Source organism: Heptranchias perlo, chromosome 38 (assembly GCF_035084215.1).
Source record: "Heptranchias perlo isolate sHepPer1 chromosome 38, sHepPer1.hap1, whole genome shotgun sequence".
NCBI lineage: Eukaryota > Metazoa > Chordata > Chondrichthyes > Hexanchiformes > Hexanchidae > Heptranchias > Heptranchias perlo.
The window spans coordinates 11,506,145-11,529,188 of NC_090362.1; the positions used below are offsets into that span (position 1 = coordinate 11,506,145).

At 41.8% G+C, this 23,044-nt stretch overlaps 1 protein-coding gene across 1 annotated transcript in view; it reads left to right on the forward strand.

Moving 5' to 3' along the window:
• LOC137304583 (chondroitin sulfate proteoglycan 4-like) overlaps positions 1–23,044 on the forward strand; it is a 55,721-nt gene that overhangs the window by 13,393 nt on the left and 19,284 nt on the right. Inside the window, exons 3-7 of the mRNA XM_067973228.1 lie at positions 1,779–1,847; positions 4,726–4,889; positions 9,467–13,024; positions 21,714–22,175; positions 22,595–22,771. Of these exons, the coding sequence (XP_067829329.1) occupies positions 1,779–1,847; positions 4,726–4,889; positions 9,467–13,024; positions 21,714–22,175; positions 22,595–22,771 (4,430 nt within the window). The remainder of the gene's footprint in view (positions 1–1,778; positions 1,848–4,725; positions 4,890–9,466; positions 13,025–21,713; positions 22,176–22,594; positions 22,772–23,044) is intronic.

A 23,044-nucleotide genomic window follows, 5' to 3' on the forward strand; every position in this document is an offset into this window, starting at 1 on the left:
CCTAATTGTAGATATATGAATGTTGATTTGCGTTTTTTTTTTAGTATTGCTATTAGCAGCTTTCAGAGTGATGATATATGAATTCTGTTTGATCATTGAAAGTCAGCCCAATAGGGGTTTGTGCGAATCACAGAAACGCATGGCATTAACACACCACATTTTTACAAAAGCAACAGTTTGTTTCAATCCATTCCTGAAAGACAAATTGCTCTGCATTCAGGACCTATCTCATGTTTCACTCTTAAGAGTAAATTCTAGCTATTCAACCCAATGACTCAGTTAGTAAATGCACCACCTGGTACGGTACTGAGCCTTACAGAGCGTGACTGCACTGTCCGATATGATACTGAACTATAGAGACCAGGACTACACTGTGTGGTGTGGTATTGAGCCGTATGCACCAGGAAGATCCTAAATTCAATCTCCAACCTCTGTTGAGCTAGTAGATCTCAGTCAGGATGGTGATTCGGGGAGGGGCTACCTTTGGTCTCAAGAGTTGCACCCTTTCTCTTCTGGCTGCTGTTTCAGGCTTCGGTGGTCATTTACAGAGTAGCAATGGTAGCAATCTTAGGCCTACCTATCCTTTGGTTGGGGAATAGTGTCCCAAGGAGTCCGTAAGGATGAAGTGGGGAGGAGAAAAGTGGGTATGTTGTAGGGAGAAGAAAATAAACAATGTGTAGGGCAGTTTATATCCTGTGGTATTCAGGCCTCATCAAACTTCTCCTTGAAACCCACCACCTGCTCTTATGACCTCCTCCCCATCCCAGTTCCTGACTTTCCAACTTTCCTTCTTTGCCCCATGCTTGCTGATATAATCAACCTCTCACTATGTTCTGGCATTCAACCATTATCATCCCCTCCTTTAAAAAAAACCTACCCTCAACTGTTAATTGTATCCATGTGATTTATATCAATTAGTGTTAATTTTATCCAGGCTGTGCGTATCAATTGGGAACTCTCTTGTATCCATTTGTAAGTGAGCTGATCTAGGGTGTAATGTGGAGCTCTGTGAATAAAGGCTTGGAAGCAACCAAAGACTAGGCTTTAGAATTCTATCCTTCACCACCTGGCTATCCAATTTATAACATCAACCAGTCCACCATCTCAACTTTCTCCTTATCTCCAACCAGCCTTTTCTTTCCAAGGTCCTCTTGTTTTCAAATCCCTTCACAGCCTCACCCCACCCTACTTGGGAATTCTTCTCTAGCTGTACATAGCAGTCTGCACACTTTGTTCTTCCAGCTCCGGATTATTGTTTGTTCTACATGCCTTCCATGCCACCATAGAATCATACAGCATAGAAGAAGGCCATTTGGCCCATTGTGCCTGAGCTGGCTCTTTGAAAGAGCTAACCAATTAGTCCCATTCCCCTGCTTTTTCCTCATAGCCCTGCAGTTTCTTCCCCTTCAAGTATTTATCCAATTCCCTTTTTAAAGATACTCTTGAATCTGATTCCACCACCCTTTTAGGCAGTGCATTACAGATCATAACAACTTGCTGCATAAAATAAAATTCCCCTCATCTCCCCTCTGATTCTTTTGCCTTAAATCTGTGTCCTCTGGTTACCAACCCTTCTGCCAGTGGGAACAGTTTCTCCTTATTTACTCTTATCAAAACTCTTCATATTTTAGAACACCTCCATTAAATCTCCCCTTAATCTTCTCAGCTGTAAGTAGAACAATCCCAGCTTCCCCAGCCACCATCAGAGGTTAGTTTTCCAACCAGGATGTGTGCCCTCTGGAATTCTCTTCCGCTTTGTCTTGCTACCTCACTCCCAGCCTGCAAAGGTCTCCTAAAAACCTACCTCTTCGACCGTGACTTCACACCTATCACTCTTGTCAAACAACGTAAGTTCTTTTAGATAAGAAGTGCTATATAAATGTAAGCTGTTATATATCAATACTCTAGGACAGTCACAACCAACCACAAATGAGTCCCATAAGCAAGACAATTGTAATGTAAAAGTTCCCTCGAGAATTCCATGGATAAAGGTCAAAATAATCAATTAAACAACTGCGGAACATTTTGAAGTTCCTGTTTGAAAGAATACACATAGTACCAACAGACTTTACTTTGCAGCCTGATAATGGGGACAGGTGGACACTGTATTCCTCTATGGGGAAACAAAACACTGCAACATTGAATGAGTGGGTTAATTTAAGAAGGTTTGTGGGAGGAGGGGGAGAATGATTAGCTTTTCACTTCTGGGTTCAAATCTGGTTCAGACTGATGGGATGAAAATCTTTAAGGATTCTTTGTGAATTGAATTTGCGCAGTCTCAATTCTCTCTTGCTGGGCAAGGGCCAATAGCACAAAATTTAACTTTTACCAATACTGAATTGGCAGTTTCACTCAGAGAGCCCACAGGAGGCTGGTTCCATTCCACAGTACCAAGTCTAGGTCAGCACTGAATAACCTAGAAATATGGTCAATCCTAGAAGCAATCAGACCTACTTCTTGCTATAAACCCTCGAGTTACAATCCTGAATGAAAGAATGCAAAGGACAGAGATATCAACATTGTTAGAGGTTTCAAGGCTTTGCATTTTGGCAACTTTGGCTATCTTAGTGTTAACTTGGTTAACTTTCTCTCCCTATCCAGAAGGTGCTGACTCGTGCTGGCTTATTCTTTTGTAGATTCTGTCAGCCCTTCAGTACCTTGTCCAAGTGGCTATTTTTCGAGCGTGCATAAGCCTAGATGGTTCATTCCAACAGGCTATTCAACTACAGAAGACATCACAGCCAATACAGTCCTTTTCTCACCCAATTTACATATGTATGGACCTTACAGCAGAAGTGTTTAGATAATGATCAGGAGCAGGAATATAGGACAATTTCCCCCCTCCCTACCCCAGGATGATTGAGGCCAATTGTACACCAAATGCTTATCCCAGTTGATATCAACTAACTCAGCATAGACCAGGGATTGAAGCTGGGACCTTTTGGTCCTGTGCAGTAATTGGGGCACTACAATTGGCCTCATTGCTCCTGGGCTGAGGAATAATTAACCAGGGTTCCTTCTTCAATCACTGTCCAGTGATCCCTGCTGGAAAGTGTGAATGTCTGGACGTCATGTAAGGATATGATTTTGCTTGGCCACGATGCCCTCCATAGTCAAATAGCTTGCCAAAACTCATTGTCTAAGCTGATACGTGAAGAATAACAACTTGATCGAGGTACGAGGAGATGCCCAACATCGTGGAACTTAAGCCAGGGACTGTCAGCAGCTTCTGGAGAAAAGGGTCAAAAAGCAGGGGAACTGAAGCCGGACTAACAATAGTACCAAACGAATAGCTAATGCCAAAGAAAGTGATAACAGTACTGATATCATTCCATTAATATCCCTGTCATTGTTGAATACAGTGTAAGGTTAAAATACATTGAAAGCTGCAGATTCTACGTAAGCAGCTGAAATGTCAAATGCTCACCCTAGAATTAAATTTACATCTGAAAAAATTGCCCTTGTATTTGAAAAGGACACTGTTTGTGGTGATTCTTTAATGTACGTTTGCTTTTGAAAGCGTGCATGTCCTGTGAAGTCTCTTAGAAGCTTGGTGCCGCAGCTGCAAGCAGAGATCCTTTGAGTAAGTCCTAATCACTTGCTATAAGGCACAGAACTATTGGGTCAGTCAGGGCGAGAGTGCTCGCTATCCTCAAGGAAGGCTTTGTGAAGATCTTGGATCATATTTCAATGGCACTGCTGCCCAACAACCTAGTTCGGTCTTTTAGACGTTCTGTCAGAGAAAAAAAATAATCTGGGGGAAAACTAGAGTTACTCAGGAAATAGTGAGTCATTCTATTGGGCCCATCATAAAACAGCACTTGTACTCGCTCAGTGCTTCTGCTCCACACAAGCTGCTGAATAGCAGACTGGAGCCAAATCACCAAGATTTTTTCCGTATAAAAGAATGGAGCCTTTTTAGCAACTTAGATTATAGATGTTCTGGAGAAAAAAATACGCACGCACACACACTCTCTTTTTTTCTCTCCCCAGCCACCCACACTGTTTCTTACTCACACTTCTTTCTCTTTCCCTAACCACTCATACTCTCACTTGCACATGTTTCTCTCTCATTCGCACACTTCTCTCTTTCTCAAACTCTCTTCTCTCATAATCTTTTTCTCGGATATGTTTTTCTCCATCTCGGGCGCACTCCTCACTGATTTGTTGTTAGCTTGCTCTTTCTCTTGTAATCTTTTTAAGTGTTGTGTTTTTACACAGCATTACTTAAATGCTGTTGTACAGGGCCTCCCCCATGGCTCAGCAGGTTTACATGTGAGAAGCTGAGCCAAAACGACCTTGAAATTTGACCCTCTACCTTTGTAGAGTTCACTGATGATGGTGGTAGTAGGGGTGCTACAACTGAACTTGGCATCAATGGACTAAGGAGTGGAAAATCATCCCTGATTCCTATCCAATAATCCTTGCTGGAAGTGTGCCTGTATGGATGGCAAGTGAGAACAGAATTGGGCTTTGCAGTGATACCTCCAGTGGTTGAATAGCTGTCAAAATTTACACATGAATAATGGCTATTTGGGCAGGAAACAACCAATACTTGCGGAACTGTATCCCAGCAAGGAGTCAACATCTTAAGGAATAGTAGGAGGGTAGAAAATAGGCAATAAGAAAATTGCTCGTGCCTTATTGCTGTGTCTGACTGGTCTGTCTAGTGTTGCTTTCTCTGGCCTCATGTAGATTGATATTTTATCTTATTGTTTGTTGCAGTGTCTTTCTTTGGAGACAGTTATGTGGAGGTGAGGGAGCTTGGGGCTTTTACTTCCAGCAGGCTCTCCATGAAGTTCCTGACCAGTAGACGCAATGGTCTTCTCTTTCTGGCTGCAGGCCACAGTGACTACCTGCTGATGGAGTTACATGCTGGAGTACTACAGGTACAGTATTATGTGAAATAGTGTGCATTTAATCCAAATGTGAGATACAGCCATAATAACCATATTCATAGCCTTTTAGATGGGTAACTCAGTGTAAATAGTTTTTCACACTTAGAGAAACAGGGCTCAAAATAATTGCCAGAATAAGATTAAAGGAGAAGAAAAGACCTTGATTAGTACTTTCAGCACACAAGTATATCTTGCTTTCCCTGTCATGGAAATGAACCATTTTGAGTGCCACTTGTATTCCAAGGTGCTATGCTAATGTTGTGATATGGATTTAGTCCATGTGCATCTCAGAATGGCTACGTGCACTTATGGGGGAATCTGCTGTTCAGACTGGTCCGAAGCCTAGGCTGGGATCCTTCAGCACTGGCTGGGTACTACTGTGCATTCAGCCACTAATACGTTTCCTGACTTGGGTATTTCCAGATTAGGTCAGTTTGAAATGCTGATTTCTGTCGAAGTGCATGGAGCTATTCCAGCACTGGGAATTTCCTCGGGGCTTATCCCGCTCCGCCACCTTGGCGGAAGTTCTACGGAACCCCCACTTATATACCTAAACAGGGTTTGCACCAAAGTTACAGCGGCAGAGCGGGAAAAGCTCTGAGGAAATTTCCCAGCGCAGGATTTGTTTGGATTACCTGCATAACATAAGAAAACATGAAACAAAAAGGACCATTGAGCTGTAATAAATTAGATAGCCAGGTGGTGAAAGATAGAATACTAGAGCCTGGACTTCAATTGCTTCCAAGCCTTTATTCACAGAATACATTACATACCGAGCACCCTCTGGATAAGCTCCCTCCTATAAATGGATACAAGAGAGTCTCCAATTGATAACCACCATCTGAATACAATTAACAGTAATGAATATAAATCACATGGATACAATTAATGTTAGTATGTTAAGTCTGTTTATTCCAAAAGCCATGTATGATTTGCTGTATCCCCTTATCCAAACCAATTTAATCTCCTGAAGAAAGATTTTCCCTGCCCCCAAAAATAAGTGGAGCAGAATTCAAGGATATCTATCTAACTTCACATCCTGACCATTTGCTCTTCCTTAATCCGTCCACTTAATTGGTGCAGATTCCTTTTGCCTTAAAACTTTCCATTTTGTGTACACACAAGTCAAGCTAGTATGAAATAAATGTTCCATCAAACGATGGATTCAAATATATAGAATGTAGTGACAGCTACATGCAACAATATTTAATGCAACTCTGTTTATTTCACAGAAATATTTGTGTGTATTGAGCCATATTTCTAGTTGCTGTGTGAGGTCCATGTATTCCAATATGTATGTGCCCTGACCATCTCTGTCAGTCGCGCTGATCATAACGGGGTTGATTATACGCTCCCGTCAGCAATGGCTGCCTGCTGCTGTTTGAGCGTTGACCACACCTGTAGTGCAATGAGCTGACCTTGCACTATAAAGTGTGGACAGCTCAATTAAATAAATTGCCAGCATACGCGATGCCCTGGGAACATGCAGGAATCAATGGACAGAATTTCCAATGCTGACAGCTGCTAAAAGGCTGGTGGTTGCCTTTAAAGGGGAACTGGCAGAAGCAAGGTACCAAACTGGGGTATAGCCTTAAGAAGCTATCTGTAAGTGGAATTTTTGCAAAGCAACCAATAAGATGATCAGATTACCAAGTAAACAGGTGATGAACAAAGAAGCACTGAAATATGGCAAACAAACTCAGCAGCTATTGACAGCAAGGTCAACTAAAGTACGGAAAAATAGGAAGGGCCTTCCCATACAGCACCGTTCCATTCAGGCACAGAGCGTCTGGATCATTGTCCAGATACCCCAAAAGCCATTTCCCCAATTAACATAAAATTTGGACCTGTAATGAGCCTAGTGGACATGCATTATTTTTATGTGCTGCCCATCAGGTGGTTAGTAGGTCTCATAATTATCGGCTCAACAAGATAAACTTTTCCTTTATTGACATTGATCACTGATTTTGCCTTTCAGGGGTTATCTCTGAAGAGGTTTCCCGTTCCCCGAACCTATTTTAATGTTTTAGATTTGGGATCTATTGGAGGGCAGATGAATTCTGATTAAGGACCCTGCCACTGAACTAGAAACTTAGACCTGCTTGACTGCATCTAAACTAGTTCTATTTGTGCTCCGGATGAGGGAACGTGGACTGCAGCTGCTACAGAATTCTATATAGTATAAACAGTATAATCACATTAGTAATTATTTATACTTAATGTCCAACTAGAGTTAATGCAGACAACAGATTTCCAATAGCCTAATGCATGCTTTGGCAACCCAGACATCGCCTAGAATACTGTCCCTTGTATGCAGAAGTTTTAAATGGAAAATTATCCATCACCTGCTGAACCAGGGTTTCCAGACACAAATTAGGCAATGGGAACTGTTAATACAGTGGCAATCACTAGGGTCGATATCTTGAGATTCCTGACCATAGGTGTATCGTCTTTTCATGCCAACTAATACAAACACTAAAAAAAAGTCTACTGATACTGAAATATTCCATTGAAAATATCCTGTTCATTAAGGTCCCATGTATAGTCAATTCAACCTCAAACTGATTTCTCCACCAGAATACTTTGCTTCTGTCTTCACAAAAGAGGGGGACGATGCAGACATTGTAGTTAAGGAGGAGGAGTATGAAATATTGGATGGGATAAATATAGTGAGAGAGGAAGTATTTTTGAAAGTAGATAAATCGCCAGGCCCGGATGAAATGTATCCCAGGCTGTTAAGAGAAGCAAGGGAGGAAATAATGGAGGCTCTGACCATCATTTTCCAATCCTCCCTGGCTACTGGCGTGGTGCCGGAGGATTGGAGGACTGCTAACGTTGTACCATTGTTTAAAAAGGGAGAAAGGTATAGACTGAGTAATTACAGGCCAGTGTGCCTAATCTCGGTGGTGGGCAAATTATTGGAAACAATTCTGAGGGGCAGTATTAATTGTCATTTAGAAAGGCACAGATTAATCAAGGACAGTCAGTATGGATTTGTTAAGGGAAGGTGGTGTCTGACTAACTTGATTGAATTTTTTGAGGCGGTAACAAGGAGGGTCGATGAGGGTAGCGCATTTCATGTCGTCTACGTGGATTTTAGCAAGGCTTTTGACAAGGTCTCACATGGCAGATTTGTCAAAAAAGTAAAAGCCCATGGGATCCAAGGGAAAGTGGGAAGTTGGATCCAAAATTGGCTCAGTGGCAGAAAGCAAAAGGTAATGGTTGACGGGTGTTTTTGTGACTGGAATGCTGTTTCCAGTGGGGTTCCGCAGGGCTCAGTACTAGGTCCCTTGCTTTTTGTGGTCTATATTAATGACTTAGACTTAAATGTAGGGAGCATGATTAAGAAGTTTGCAGATGATACAAAAATTGGCCGTGTAGTTGATAATGAGGAGGAAAGCTGTAGACTGCAGGAAGATATCAAAGGGCTGGTCAGGTGGACAGAAAAACGGCAAATGGAATTCAATCTGGAGAAGTGTGAGGTAATGCATTTGGGGAGGGCAAACAAGGCAAGAGAATGCACAATAAATGTATTGTAGAGGAATGTGTAGAGGAACAGAGGAACATTGGAGTGCATGGCCACATATCCCTAAAGGTAGCAGGACTGGTAGATAAGGTGGTTAAGAAGGTATATGGGATGCTTTCCTTTCTTAGCTGAGGCATATAATATAAGAGCAGAGAGGTTATGCTAGAACTGTATAAAACACTAGTTAGGCCACAGCTTGAATACTGCGTACAGTTCTGGTCACCACATTACAGGAAAGATGTGATTGCACTCGAGAGGGTACAGAGGAGATTTACAAGGATGTTGCCAGGACTGGAGAATTTTAGCTATGAGGAAAGATTGGATAGGCTGGGGTTGTTTTCTTTGGAATAGAGGAGGCTGAGGGGAGATTTAATTGAGGTGTATAAAATTATGAGGGGCCTAGATAGAGTGGATAGGAAGTGGATAGAGGTCAATAAACAAGGGGCATAGACTTAAAGTAGTTGGTAGAAGGATTAGAGGGGAGCTGAGGAGAAATTTTTTCGCCCAGGGTGTGGTTGGGGTCTGGAACTCACTACCTGAAAGGGTAGTAGAGGCAGAAACGCTAATCACATTTAGAAAGTACTTGGATATGCACTTAAAGTGCCATAACGCACAAGGCTACGGACCAAGTGCTGGAAAGTGAGATTAGGCATGATAGCTCTTTTTCGGCCAGCACAGATACGATGGGCCGAATGGCCTCCTTCTGTACCTCAAATTTCTATGATTCTGTGATTCCTACCCCCTTTTGTTCTCTGAGTCTGATTTTAGCTCAGTTTCTGCTCTTCTTACTGGAGCTTCTCCCAATCCTTCCACTAAACAGACATTGGTACCTTAAACTCTATATAACTTGAGACGTCCCTCTCGTGTGCTTTCCATTCAATGTGCTGCCCGCTCTCCTTGGCTTCAGTCCACACTTTACTATTGGTGCAGAACTAATACAACACCAGGGTGTACTTACTCCTGCAGAGCTCTAACTATCTTGCTGTTTCTAACCTGTGTGATTCCCATTAAAAGTAATTTTTAGTATGTTTTAATTTTTCAGGTGAAATTAGAACTTGGATCTGAAGAAGTAGTATTGCGTTCTCAGTCCGGCCTGAAGCTTAACAATCTCATTTGGCACAATGTTTCTCTTGTGCATGAGAACAAGACTCTAACTTTGACTATAGATGAACTCTTCACAACTTCTGTGGAGGTGCCTGGCCATCTTAATAAACTGAATGTCGACAATGGCCTGTATGTGGGTGGACCTGGGGAGACGAAGATCCCTTACTTGTCGAGGGCATCCACTTATTTTAGAGGCTGTATTTCCAAGGCTGTGTTCAATGATTATGACATCTTATCCTCGCTTGCATCACACCCTGAGTATAAAACTGTTTACGAGGTAGAGGATGGATGTAGTAATATATTTGTAGCAGAGGACGATTATCCTATCAACTTTCTAGGACCAAAATCCTATATCTCCTTTCCAAGCTGGAATGCAAGAAAAGAAAGAACATTTGAATGTTCTCTAAAGACGATGATTGTGCAAGCCCCTTTGCTTTACCATGCAGGATGGCAGACAGATTTTATTGCCTTAGAAATTGCAGATGGGCATCTCCGTGTTTTAATTGACAATGGAAGTGGAATTGTTGTACTAGACAATAACCATTTTGTCAGTGACGGAAAATGGCACAGTGTTAAACTGTTATTTAATATGAATCATGTTCAAGTTACAGTAGATGATAAATTATCTCAGAATCAACTAATTGACAATAAGAAGACACATCTGGGTCTCCAAGGGCATCTGTTCATTGGTGGAATAGACAACAAAACTTCATATGAATTAATTAAACGTGGACTCTCCTATGTGCTGGTGGAAAGAACAATGTCTGGCTCCTTTATTGGTTGTATTCAAAATATACGGGTGAACTTTGAGAAGAAAAGCTTGGCAGATGCACTAGTCACCAGAAACATTGATACTGTATGTGAAGATGAAGAGGGTGAGGAGATGGAGGAAGGTGAGAATGAACTGGAAGATGAGGTTTCAGCAGTACCAATTCCAAGTTTTCGGGAGGTTCTGACTACCAATCCACCATGTTTGCTTAGTAAGAACATGTCTAAAGTCTTTAGTAATTTTACTAAACTGTTAGATCTGACACCATTGGTTGTAAAAGAATCAGGAAATTCCACTTTGGAGCTCAATAATGTTCATCCCACTATTGATCTGAGCAGAATTGGAGTGAGACATTCCCAAGTACTTTTCAAGATAACTCAGGATGGAAGACATGGGCACCTGGAACTGAATATTCCAGGTGCAAAAAGTAGAAAAGCATTTACCCTTTTGGATGTGATCAATCATCATATAACATACCATCACGATGGGTCTGAAGGGTCACTTGACCAGTTAACATTTGAAGTATCTGTTAATAGTAAACAAGAGATCCCTAACTGTTTAAAACAGGGTCAACAGTATATTTTTACTATAAAGATCATCCCAATCAATGACCCACCAGAACTAATCTTTCCAAATGGGAATCTTATGATGATTCTTAAAAATACTTGGAAAACCCTTGGTCCAGATGTCTTTCATACTGTAGATGTTGACAATGTTTGTGCGGAGTTAAAAGTTATAGTAGTTAATAAAGAAGATCCAGGTTATGTTGAAGATGTGAAAAATCCTGGCCAGAGGGTTGGAGAATTTTCATGTCAAGATCTGAAAGCAGGAAATATTCGCTATGTCCACAGTGGGGCCAAAGTTTCCCAATTATTACTTCAGGTCAGTGATGGAGAAAGAATAAGCGACACAACTCCTTTGAGAATAATGGCCTTGAAACCTGATGTGCAAGTGGGCAACAACACTGGTTTAATTCTTCCACAAGGAGGTGTCGGTCTAATCACCATTAGCAATCTGTCTGTAGAGACCAATGCAGTCAAGCAGAAGGTGGAGATTTTGTATAACATTACTGAGCCATTACATTATGGTGAGGTACAGAAACTTGACACGAACGGGGAATGGAAACCAGTGAAGCTGTTCCATCAGCGCAATATAGAACAGGGTCACCTTCGATATTTCAGCACAGATCCTGAGTTTCGTAAACAAGACATAACTGAGAAACTTAAGTTTGCAGTAACAGTTGGACAGAAAATCCTTGAAGACAATATATTTTTAATAAAAATAAAGAGGGCCAAAATAACACTGTTAAGAATATCTCCAAATGAGTTAAATAATGTTAGACGAGGAAAGATTACGCAAAATGAACTAGAAGCTGCAATAGAAGGGCAGACAGTGCCTGCTGATCTGTTCAGGTATGTTATTCTAAAGTCTCCTAATAAAGGAAAGCTGCTGGTGCTGAATGAGGAGCTAAAAGTAGGTTCCACCTTCACTCAGGAAGATTTAAAGCAAGTAGGTCTCACTTATGTAGCAACAGTTAGAAATGCTGAAGAAACCCAAGACAGCTTCCAGTTTCAAGTTTTTGTTGAAGATGAACACTCCCCAGTATATACTTATCCAATATTGATTGGCATTGACCCAGAGGTACCAATTTTGATGAGTACGGCATTGGTTGTGGTAGAAGGGGGTACACAGACCATCACCAAGAATCAACTTTTCACCATAAGTCAGAGCACCGCTGCTTTTGTGTACAATGTCACCCAGGGTCCACAGCATGGGAAACTGATCACACAGACAGACAGTGAGGAACCTGTCACAATCTTTACCAATGATGACATTCTCCAAGAGCGGTTGATGTATAAGCATGATGACACTGAAACTTTGGAAGACAAGATTGATTTTGTTGTTGTGGAACAGCCTAAAGACGATGAACCTGAGGCAGACGTGATTCATGGCACCTTGAGTATTTCTATAAGACCAATAAATGACCAGCCACCAGTTCGAGTGGTGGACAGGACATTTAACGTGACACTAAATGGCCAACACTTGCTAACTACAGCTGAACTTCGTTTTCATGATGCGGATTCAGATTTTGATGATTCCCAATTGATTTATACTAAATGGGGGATCTCCAATGGTAATATCGTCTCTGCAGATGACACTGCCCGCGAACTCTCCCGTTTCAGTCAGGAAGACATGGAGAAGAAGCGTGTGTTGTTTAAACATCATGGAGCTCATCGAGGGAAGTTTCAGCTGCAGGTGTCTGATGGAGTGCATCAAACCACGACTGTCTTGGAAGTGCATGCATTAGATCCATACCTGAGAATAGTCAATAATTCCATGTTCTTGGTTCAGAAAGGACAAAAGTCAATTATCCATGGCCATCTCCTTGGTGTGGAGTCCAATATGGACATTTGGAGTGAAGAGGAAATAGTATACCAAATAACAGTTCCACCTAGTCATGGAGAAATTCTAGTAAATGGTGAGCTGGAACTTTCTTTCTCACAGAAAGATATAAACAGTGGCCAAGTGGTCTACCGCCATGACAACAGCAGGCATTCAAGAGACTCTTTTAACTTCCTGGTTGAAGTGAATCAGATCAAGGCAAAGGGAACTTTTCACATTTTGATCTTTATGGAAAGTCATCAATACCCACCGACTGTGGTCCACAATAAAAAGCTGTTTGTACACCAAGGAGAAGCAAAGAACATTTGGAAAGAGCAACTCCTCGTAAGTCTAATTAAGCTGAGTTTTTTTCTTAATTCCTTCCAATATTTTCCCCTCTTCTCCTGAATGCACCAACTCATGCCTGGTTACGGTTTCATGGGAAAGATTAAAGTGAGATTCACTAAAATGGTGTTTTGTTCCTTTTGAGTAAGATACTGCCATTTATGTAAAAAGCAATATATACAACTAAAATGGCAGCATGCAAATTGGGCCAAATGCAACTATTGTGCAACCCAAGCCCCTGAACCTAGCTCACTCGGGTTTAGAGCTCAGCTTGTTGCTGGTGCCTCTGTACGAGAGGTATCACATTTCTAGTAAAATAAATTGTATGAAGATTGGTTACTTTTGCAGCAAAATGCAATGTGACAGTAGTTCTACTTGAAGAGATCATTTGTGCACAAAGATGTGTCTGTTCCGAGTGGATAGACTCCTCCTTCTGCAGGCTGCCACTATCCATTCTGAAAGAGATTTTTGGGGTTGCTAATTCACAGCAGAGAAACTCTGCATTATGCGCTTGGATTTTTAAAAAATTGAATAGCTGCCACCACATGGATCTGATTAGCTACGTCTGTTTTAGATCAATGGTTAGTTTGGGAGCAGTTTATTACTAGAACCCCCAACCTATAGTTATTTTAAAAGACTAAAAGAAATATTTTTAATTGCATCTAGTTTAGGTGACAGGAAGCCCTTAGGGTGCTAACAAATAAAACCGTATTAGTCACTAGAAAGAAATTGCCAATCTCTTACCAGACAGACTCCTGCAGTTAGGAGGTGTGTAACAAGTTTCTACATTATTTGCTTATGGTTACATCACTGAGTTTAAATGCAATGTGCATCTAGAACTTATTTCTTAATCACATAAACATAATATTAAACTTGGCCTTGGTAAACTGTTGTTACTGCACCATTTAGTTTTGATTGTTCTTGACTTGTTTGACTATTATAGCCAATGTATTACTTTTAAACATGGAAGTGCCAGCTTGGCTCAGTTGGTAGGAGTTCAAGCCCCACTATAGACCTAAGCATGTAATCTGCATTGACAATTCAGTGCAGTACTGAGGGAGTGCTGCATTGAGGTGCCGTCTTAGTTGAGACATTACACCCAGGTGGTTTGCCTGTTCAGATGGATTTTTAAAAATTCCATGGTACTATTCGAAGAAGAGCAGGGGAGTTCTCCCAGTCATAACCACCATTCCTCCTGACACCCAAAACAGATTAATTGGTCATTCATTCATTTCCTGTTCGCAGTATTTTGCTGTGCATAAATTGGCTGCCGCGTTTACCTATATAACAACAGTGACTACACTTCAAAAGTAATGTGTTAGTCGGTAAAGCGCTTTGTGATGGCGCGATGATGTGAGAAGGCATTATATAAATGGAAGTTCTTTTGTTCTTATACCGTTTCAGTATCACAATGTATGAGCTGAAATCTCAAAATACTGTCCAGTTCGGAGAATCTGGAATGCTGTGAAGCTGCTGGTGGTTTAAGGGTTAATAAGTTTTCCTTTACTTCTAGATTCTGATCAACAAATAGAAGAATTAAAATTCTCAGCTCCTGTTCCTTACTTGTAATCCACTTCATGTTTAACTTCTCCCTTCTAGCAGTTTCTGTGCTCTTGTCAATCAAATAAATAATTAACTAACTCTCCCATTCATATTCCTGTCATTTCATCCCTGAATTTCATAGACGATAATTAATTATACTCCAATCTGTGGTTCCAGTCTAATTAATTAACAAACTAAATTGAATCCTCTGTTATTCCTTGCTTCTCCAATTAAATCAATAAATAATGAATTGTTTGCTATCTTCCTTCGTCATTAACTGACTATGTAATAAATTCTGTGTCAGCTTCCCAAATAGACACTTAAGATTCTTTAGCTGCCCCTTATTTTGCTAATATTTCCCCTTTCTCTCTTCTGAATGCATTCATTCTTGCTGGGGTACAGTTTTTCAGGCATCATCCAAGTAACCATTCTTTATGTGTCCACCTCGACAATGAGTGTCAGCAGTCATTCAGTCATGGGCGGCATATCACCAAATCCAATCCCATTCTCACCTAACACCCACGGGTCAGGATAGTCATCAGGAAGGGAACCCTGACTTTTGTCCCCTCCTTATTTCCAGGGACACCGAGGACAATTGTGGCACCCAACTTCTGCCCCAGCTGAGATCAGCTATCGTAGCACAGACATTGAATCTAGTCCCTTTGATCCATATAGCTTAGCTATAGTCTGCCTTTACCAACTGAGCCATCAAGGGAGGTCCTTAGCTACCCCTTAACTTCCTATTAAACTCTGCAATAAATAAATATTCAGATGAATGAATGTCCTTCCCTGATAACTTATTCCACAACTCTATTACCCTTTGGGTGAAATCATCCCTCCGACTACCCTTTCATACTCCTACTTCCTCATTTTTAATTTGTGTTCCCCGGGATTTGAACCCTTCACCACAGGGAACAATTTGCCCGGATCAGTTTATCAATTCCCTTCATAATCTTAAAGACTTTTCAATTTCATGACCTTGAAGACTTCCCTTTCCCAAAGAAAACAAACTCGACTTCCTTAATCTTTCTGCCTCACTTAAAGTGGAATCATCTAGAATGTTCTGAAGAACTGCAGGTTCTCTCAGTAAGAAGATTAAAAACCAGGGGGCATAGATTTAAAGTGATTGGTAGATGGATTAGAGGGGAGCTGAGGAAAAAAATTTTCACCCAGAGGGTGGTGGGGGTCTGGAACTCACTGCCTGAAAGGGAAGTAGAGGCAGAAACCCTCAACTCATTTTAAAAGTACCTGGATGTGTACCTGAAGTCCTGTGACCTACAAGGCTACTGACCAAGTGCTGGAAAGTGGGATTAGGCTGGCTGGCTCATTTTTGGCCAGCGCGGACACGATGGGCCGAATGGCCTCCTTCTGTGCCTTAAATTTTCTATGAGTCTATGATTCTACCTCCTCCCCTTGTTTTAACCCCTGTCCAGTTAATTTCTGAGCCATTTCTATATTATTTTATTCCTCTTTTTCCATTATGTGCCACACATTTGAGGTTATTAATTCTGCTTTTAATTTTTAGCATTGCAGGCAACTTTTTATATTTTATTAAATTTATAAGTTATTGATCAGTCAGTTCGTCAAACACTGGATTGGGAGCCAGAGACCCTTGGGCTTGAATTGCACAGGGTTCCCTTGGCCTCTCATCCTTCAGAGGTGAATGTAGGGGTAGATATAGAGCAAGAGACAGTTGAGGGTGTGCACAGTGCTTGCCAGAGTGTCACAAGTACTGCCTACAGATACTTGTTGGTAGTTCAGTACAAATGGGAATCAGCACTGCCTCACACCACCATCTGGTGGTGATGTGACAAGTTTTGCTCTCTCTCACTCTGCAACTATTATAGTTTGGCCTTTTAGATGGTACTCAGGTTTTGGAAATGTGCTTTTATTTTTGCTTGTTTACCCAGAAATTGTTTTATAGGGATGTGACTCTGTCTCTAAGTAATCGCTACCATTTGCTTACTTGCAATAGCGGCCAATCCCTACCACTGTGAGAATGGACCCATTATTTTTTGCATCAAGGTTTGAACTTGACCTTACCCTTTGTTCATTCCATACTAATGAGATGGAACAGTTGCACATCTTCTTGCCCACTACGGAATCTGGAATGACTTTCATGGTTTTATTGCCTCTCATTTAACTTGCAGAGGATTGCCTGTGAGAATGCAATATCCAACTCCAACTTAAATGCTACATGTCAACTGTCTAAAGAAGCTTTCATAGTACATAATTACGGTCCTTGCATTTAAATCCAGCAGGATAAGTTTGAAAAGGGAAATGTAATACTTGGAAAAAGCGTTAGCTTATTCTTAATTCATTTAACTCTTGCATACTTTCTTTTATTTATCTTTAACATAAAGTGCTAATTCTACCAAGAGTGCTAAATATTCCCTATGGGAAGTTTATCATCTTATTTCTCAGTACTGAGAAAGTGGCTTTTCTTCCTTTTTAGATCTTTTTATTTTAGGTTTTTTCCTTTAATAATTAGTTTGTACAAGGCCCTGGTACAGCCGCACCTGGAGTACTCAGTACAGTTCAGGTAACAACAGTAACAACTTGCAAATATACAGTGCCTTTAACAAAGCATTCAAATACACTTCACAGAGGTGTAATCAGAAAAAATTGGATGACAAACCAAAGAAGACGCTATTAGAAGGGGTGACCAAAAGCTTGGTCAAAAAGGTGGGTTTTAAGGAAGATCTCAAAGGACAAGAGAGAGGTGGAAAGACGGAGGGGTTTAGGGAGGGAATTCCAGAGCTTAGGGCTTGGGTGGCTGAAGGTATGGCCACCAATGGTGGAGCAAAGGGAGAAGGAGATGGGAGTTGGGGGGTGGGGGTTGTAAGACTGGAGCCAGTTACAGAGATGGGGAGGAAATTTGAGGTGTTGGAGGACCAGTAGCCAACATAGCCCACCAAGGACAGGGCTGATGGGTGAACGGGACTTGGTGCAGGATAGGATCTGGAGCTGACAAAGATATGGATGAGGGTTTTAGCAGCAGATGGGTTGAGGTAGGGGTGGAAGCGGGTGAGGTTAAAGGTGGAAGTAGATGGTTTTGTGATGGAGAGGATATAGGGTCAGAAGCTCAGCTCGAGGTCGGTTGTAGAATTTACAGCAAAGAAACAGGCCATTCGGCCCAACTGTCTGTGTCAGTGTTTATGTTCCACATGAGCCTCCTCCCAACCTACTTCATCTCACCCTATCAACATATCCTGGAGCAGTTGAGAAAGTCTCAGTTGGGTTTGAACCCTCACTAGTGAATATGGGAGGCAAGTGGAGATGAAAGGGAAGTTGGAGATGGGGTGGTAGTTTTCAAGGACAGAAGAGGTGTGACGATGGCGGTTTTGAAAGGAAGGGGGACAGTACCTGAGGAGAGGCAGCCATTTACAATGTCAGCTAGCACGGGGGCCAGGAAAGGAAGTTGGGTGGTCAGCAGTTTATTGGGAATGGGGGTCAAAGAGCAGGAAGTGGCCCTCATAGACAAGATGAGCTTAGAGAAGGCATGAAGGGGATAGGAAGCAAGCTACAGAAATGCATGGGTTCAGGGCTTGGGCAGGGGGGACTCTTGGGGCAGGTTTGGCTTGGTGAGCAAAGAGAAAAGCAACAGAGGCAGCTGAACTGATTATCTCAATTGTAGTGACAAACAAATCCATGAGTTCTTCACACTTGTTGGACGTGAGGGTAGAGGTGGGCGGGGGGGGAGATGGTTGGAGAAAAGAAGCCCGGCGTTATCTATGCTCTGCAGGATGATCTTAGTATAGTAGGAGGTTTTGGCAGAGGAGAGGCCCAATAGCTCTTGATGTAATCCAGCCAGATGTGGTGATAAGTGGCTAAACCAGATGTGCCCCAGATACACTCAAGTGTATACCCCTTGGACTTGAGGGAGTGAAGATGGGGGCCGTACTGGGGGAATGAGTGATCGGGATCATGGGAGTAGAGAGGCCATGGAAGATGGCAAGGTAGAGGGGTCATGGTACCACAGCAAGAATATTCAGGCATTGAAGGTAAAGCAAAAAGGGCAACCAATCTAATATGGTTCAGGGAGTGGAGGAACTATGGAGTTCCTTCAAGGAGGTGATTTCTAAATGCAATGGACCAATGTGTGCCCATGCAAAACAAAGGTACCAAGTTTAAAAACACTAAAGCCTGATTGGACAGGACAACTAAGCAACCCATAAAGATGGAAAAAAGACATTTAAGGCCATCAAGGAAAGTGACACAGAATTAAGGTGGATTCAATATCAAAAGGCATGCCAGGACTATAAAAAAAAGGCATTAGAATAGCAAAGGAAAATTTCGAATTGAACATGGTGGGAGAAGTGAAGGGTTAAAAGTGTTTTAGTTACATTAAATGCAAAAGAAAAATGAGGGATGGAGTGGGATCCAGTGAGGACATGACAAACACATGCTACACTGGCTGCAGAAGTGCTAAATAAGTTATTTGGCCTCAGTTTTTACTAAGAAGCCAAATAACTTATTTGATCTGGAAAGGGAACTCAAAGGTGTTGCTGAGGTAAGTTGTGACGCTATTCACATCACTTCCCGCATGGTTGCCGAACAGCTGTGCAAACTTGAGGTAAATAAATTTCAGGGGCCGGATAAAATGGATCTGAGGATCCTTAAGGAATGAAGGCAGGAAACTGCAGGAACTCTGGCACAAATCTTCCAGAAATCACTGAATACTGGAGAGGTGCCTGGGGACTGGAGAAAGGCAGATGTTACTTCTATTTTTAATAAAGGGTGATCAAGGGAACTACAGACTAGTGGGTTTGATGTCCTTTGTGTGTAAAGTTATGGAAACCCTTATTAAAGATAAGATCATGGAACATCTGGACAGAAATAAAATCATAAAAGATTGCCAATATGGGTTCTTTAAGGGGAAGTTATGTCAATCAAATCTACTGGTTTTCTTTGAGGGTGTGACAAAGGAGCTTGGTAGGGTAAGGCAGTGGATGTGGTGTACTTGGATTTCAGTAAGACCTTTGGTAGAGTTCCTTTGGAAAGGCTGGTACTGAAAATAAAGAACGCGGAAATCAGTGGAAATATTTTACAATGGATACATAATTGGTTGTATCATGTGACTCCAGGATGGTAGAAGGTGAACTCGATGGACTTTGGTCTTTTTTAATCTAGCAATTCCTATGTTCCAATATATCCAGCTGAATAGACCTGAGCTATGAGGAGAGGTTGAAGAGCCTGAGATTGTTTATACCGGGGAAGAAAAGGGTCAGGAGATTATTCAAACATTGAAGATACTTAAAGGAGTGGATAAATTGAACGCCAAAAATCTGTTTGAGATTGCCACAAACACTAGAACTGGGGACATGAGCTGAAGGTTAAACGAGGGAAAGACAGTTTCGATTCAACTACTTTACACAGAGAGTAGTGAACGTGTGGAATGGACTCTCCAGGGAGGTGTTGGAGGCGGACAGTGGAATATTTTAAGAGAAAACTTGATAGCTATTTGAGGGAGTGGGTGTTTGAGATTCTGGGACCGGATGGATGGACTGAGGAGTCTTTCTTCCCCTGTACTTTCCCATCGTTCTTATGTAAGAAATCACATTAATGAGATCCTGATGTCTGATATTAGCATTTGAACATTTTGACAGAATTGTAAGAAATTTTGCTGTCTGCTATTTTAAAAATGGTGTTAGCTGGGGGGGTGTTGCTTCCATTAAAAAAGCACAAAAAAGAAATTTCCTGAAGAATGAATCCTCGGCCAGAGGCTAACCTGCCATTAGATGAGTTTTGTATTGCGCTAAGGCTATACTGATGATGCAGACTCCTGATGTGCCTTTCTCGTGCAGCCTATTGTAACCCAGGATGCTGTGATTTGCTAAGGATCAACAAAGACCAGTCTTCCTGGTTACTGATCTTAATGAATCTCAGCATGTTTACATTCAGGATGCAGCTGGCTGCACAAGACCTGTATGTTATGAGCCAGTAGTATGGCAATAGCAAGAAGCCAACATGGCCACTAGCTTAAGGTCTGAACTATGTGCTGTACAGATGCGCCCCATAATTTATAAATGTCTAATATATAATTTTTAAAATGCTGTCTGGGTCACAACATTGAAAATTCCGATGGAAAAATTCGATTGCGTGTCATTATCCACCTGCAGTACCAGTTATGCCTGCAGGTGGCGCTGTAAATGGCCGTTCTCCATTTTAAATCTGTCACGGTGACGTTAGGTGGAACAACAGGTTTTGGTATTGCAGCTCCAGACAGTGACCAGCAGCCTAAGTCAGATAGGCTGAGTAACAGGCAGCTTCTCCACCAATGCCCCATCGGTCACAACCTCTTACAACTGAGCGGAGCAGTATCAGCCAAAGCAAAGTAGTTATCACAACCCCCCTCAAAGATGTCTTCACCCCCTCCTACCAGATTCTCAGGAGGAAACTGTAATTTCTCCCCCAGCAATATAGTTGTTTAAAATTCCCTCCTCCTTTTGTTGATCCTCGTCCAACTGTCTGACTGCCTCCCTTGCGCCCTCAGTGCTAGTGGGACATTGCTACATCTTAAATTGATGCTGCACCAGTGAGGGACTCTCCACCACCACCACCCCATCCCCCTCCCCGACACTGCACCCTACGTTGCAGTAATTTTGTGGGTTGATTGGGAAGGAGCTGCCCCCCTCCCCCCACACTGAGAATATTTTTAGGGCACGCACGGGAAGGAAGGTGTTATGTGGCCATTCCCCCATCTCCCATTCAGAGAAATCTCTGGGCCTAGGTTATTATTCATTAGCTGATTGTCAATTTAAACCGTTTGAAAGTAGTATTTCCCCAGTGAAACTTAGTGTTGCAGATACTATTGCTGGATGGATCTTGGGGAATGTCTTCATCATTACCAGTACCTTTAATACCCTGTGAGATTGTTTATTGAAAGCCAACATGAGACTGTCTTTCATTGAAGTCTTGTAAGACCCTTCTCTCAAATTGATGCAAGAATGTATTCTCTTAGGAAGAATTGTAAGGCCAGGCACTCTCAAAGCTCCATGGCAACAAACACTTTTGCCTCATGTGTAAAGTCATGCAGGTCTGTGATTGGTTGAATTCGTTGCCTGTTGTTAACTGAATCACCAAACTATCATTTGTGTTTTAAATTAATGGCAATGTATTTTGTGTTTTGTGCTTTCTTGGACAGGTCTCTCATGATGACAGTATTCCATCAGACTTGATCTATTCTGTGAAAGCTCCTCCCGTCCATGGGCATTTGATCATGGCCACTGATGTCTGGCCAGCCAGCCGACAGGAACCCCTCAAGTCATTTTCTCAGGATGATATAAACAGAGGCAGAGTTCAATATGTTAATTCCAGATTCAGTCGGCAGGGGGATGCGTTCATCCTAGACGTTTCCAATGGATTTAAGACAGTGGATGGACTAACAGTATTGGTAGAGCTCATTCCTGATATAATTCTCTTGGTGACCCAGAATATCTCAGTAAGAGAAGGTGATACACAGGCCCTCACTGGAGATATCCTAAACATTTCCAATTACCTTACCTCTTTGAATTTGGAATTCTTCATTACCAAAGCCCCTCAACATGGCAGAATTGGACACCAAAGACTTCCTGAAGACAGTCTTTTTTCTTTTACTATGAAAGAGGTAGGTTAGCTGGACGCAAGATGGGACCTACTTACAACAGTGCATTCTGCCAATCGTGTATGAGGACTCAAATGCACACTCAGTGTACGTCTTCAAAATGCTGCCCTGGTGAATTTCACAGGAGGCTGCTTTGTTTTAGAGGTGCTTAAAACTGATCCAGATATTTCTGGTCTTATTTGTCTTAAGGAATTAGGTAATGTTCTAACAATCTCCAGGTATGGTGCATCTCTGATACCTGCTTAGTATGGGCAGTGGATTGCAGTAATGACCAAAGTGTCAATGATATGCACAAAATACCCATTGATGGGCAGGAACTGGGTTTGTGATGTATATTGTGCTCTATCGATTTAAACAGTTTGCTAAGTAGTTGCTTTGCTGTTTCTGAGATCTTCCTAATGTTCTTTTTCTGCCCATTTTAGGTCAAAGAAGGAGCAGTGTTTTATTCTCATGACAACAGTGAAACGTTGACTGACAGCTTCACTGTGATTGTCAACGCTTCAGAGATTGGCAGACAGAGTGAGCCAATGACAGTGACTGTGACTGTGGTCCCCGTTAATGATGAGGCTCCTGTTGTCACCATTAATACTGAATTGAAGGTAACAGTGTTGCTTATACTTGCACCCCACTCCCGCAGTGAGATTACTGGGTAATAAGAATCGAGTGTCCAAACAAATTCACTGGGAGGAATGAAACTGTCTGATGACATCCCCAAACTCCCCATGTTTGGGATGGAGAGACAGATGATTTTCAGCTCTGCTGTCAGATACAGGCGGTGGGGTATTTGGAACTGCCACAGCCCCTTTTAAGTATTACTGGAGGGATGGTGTAGCTTTAAAAGATATCAAAATAACTTCTAGCCTTGATAAATT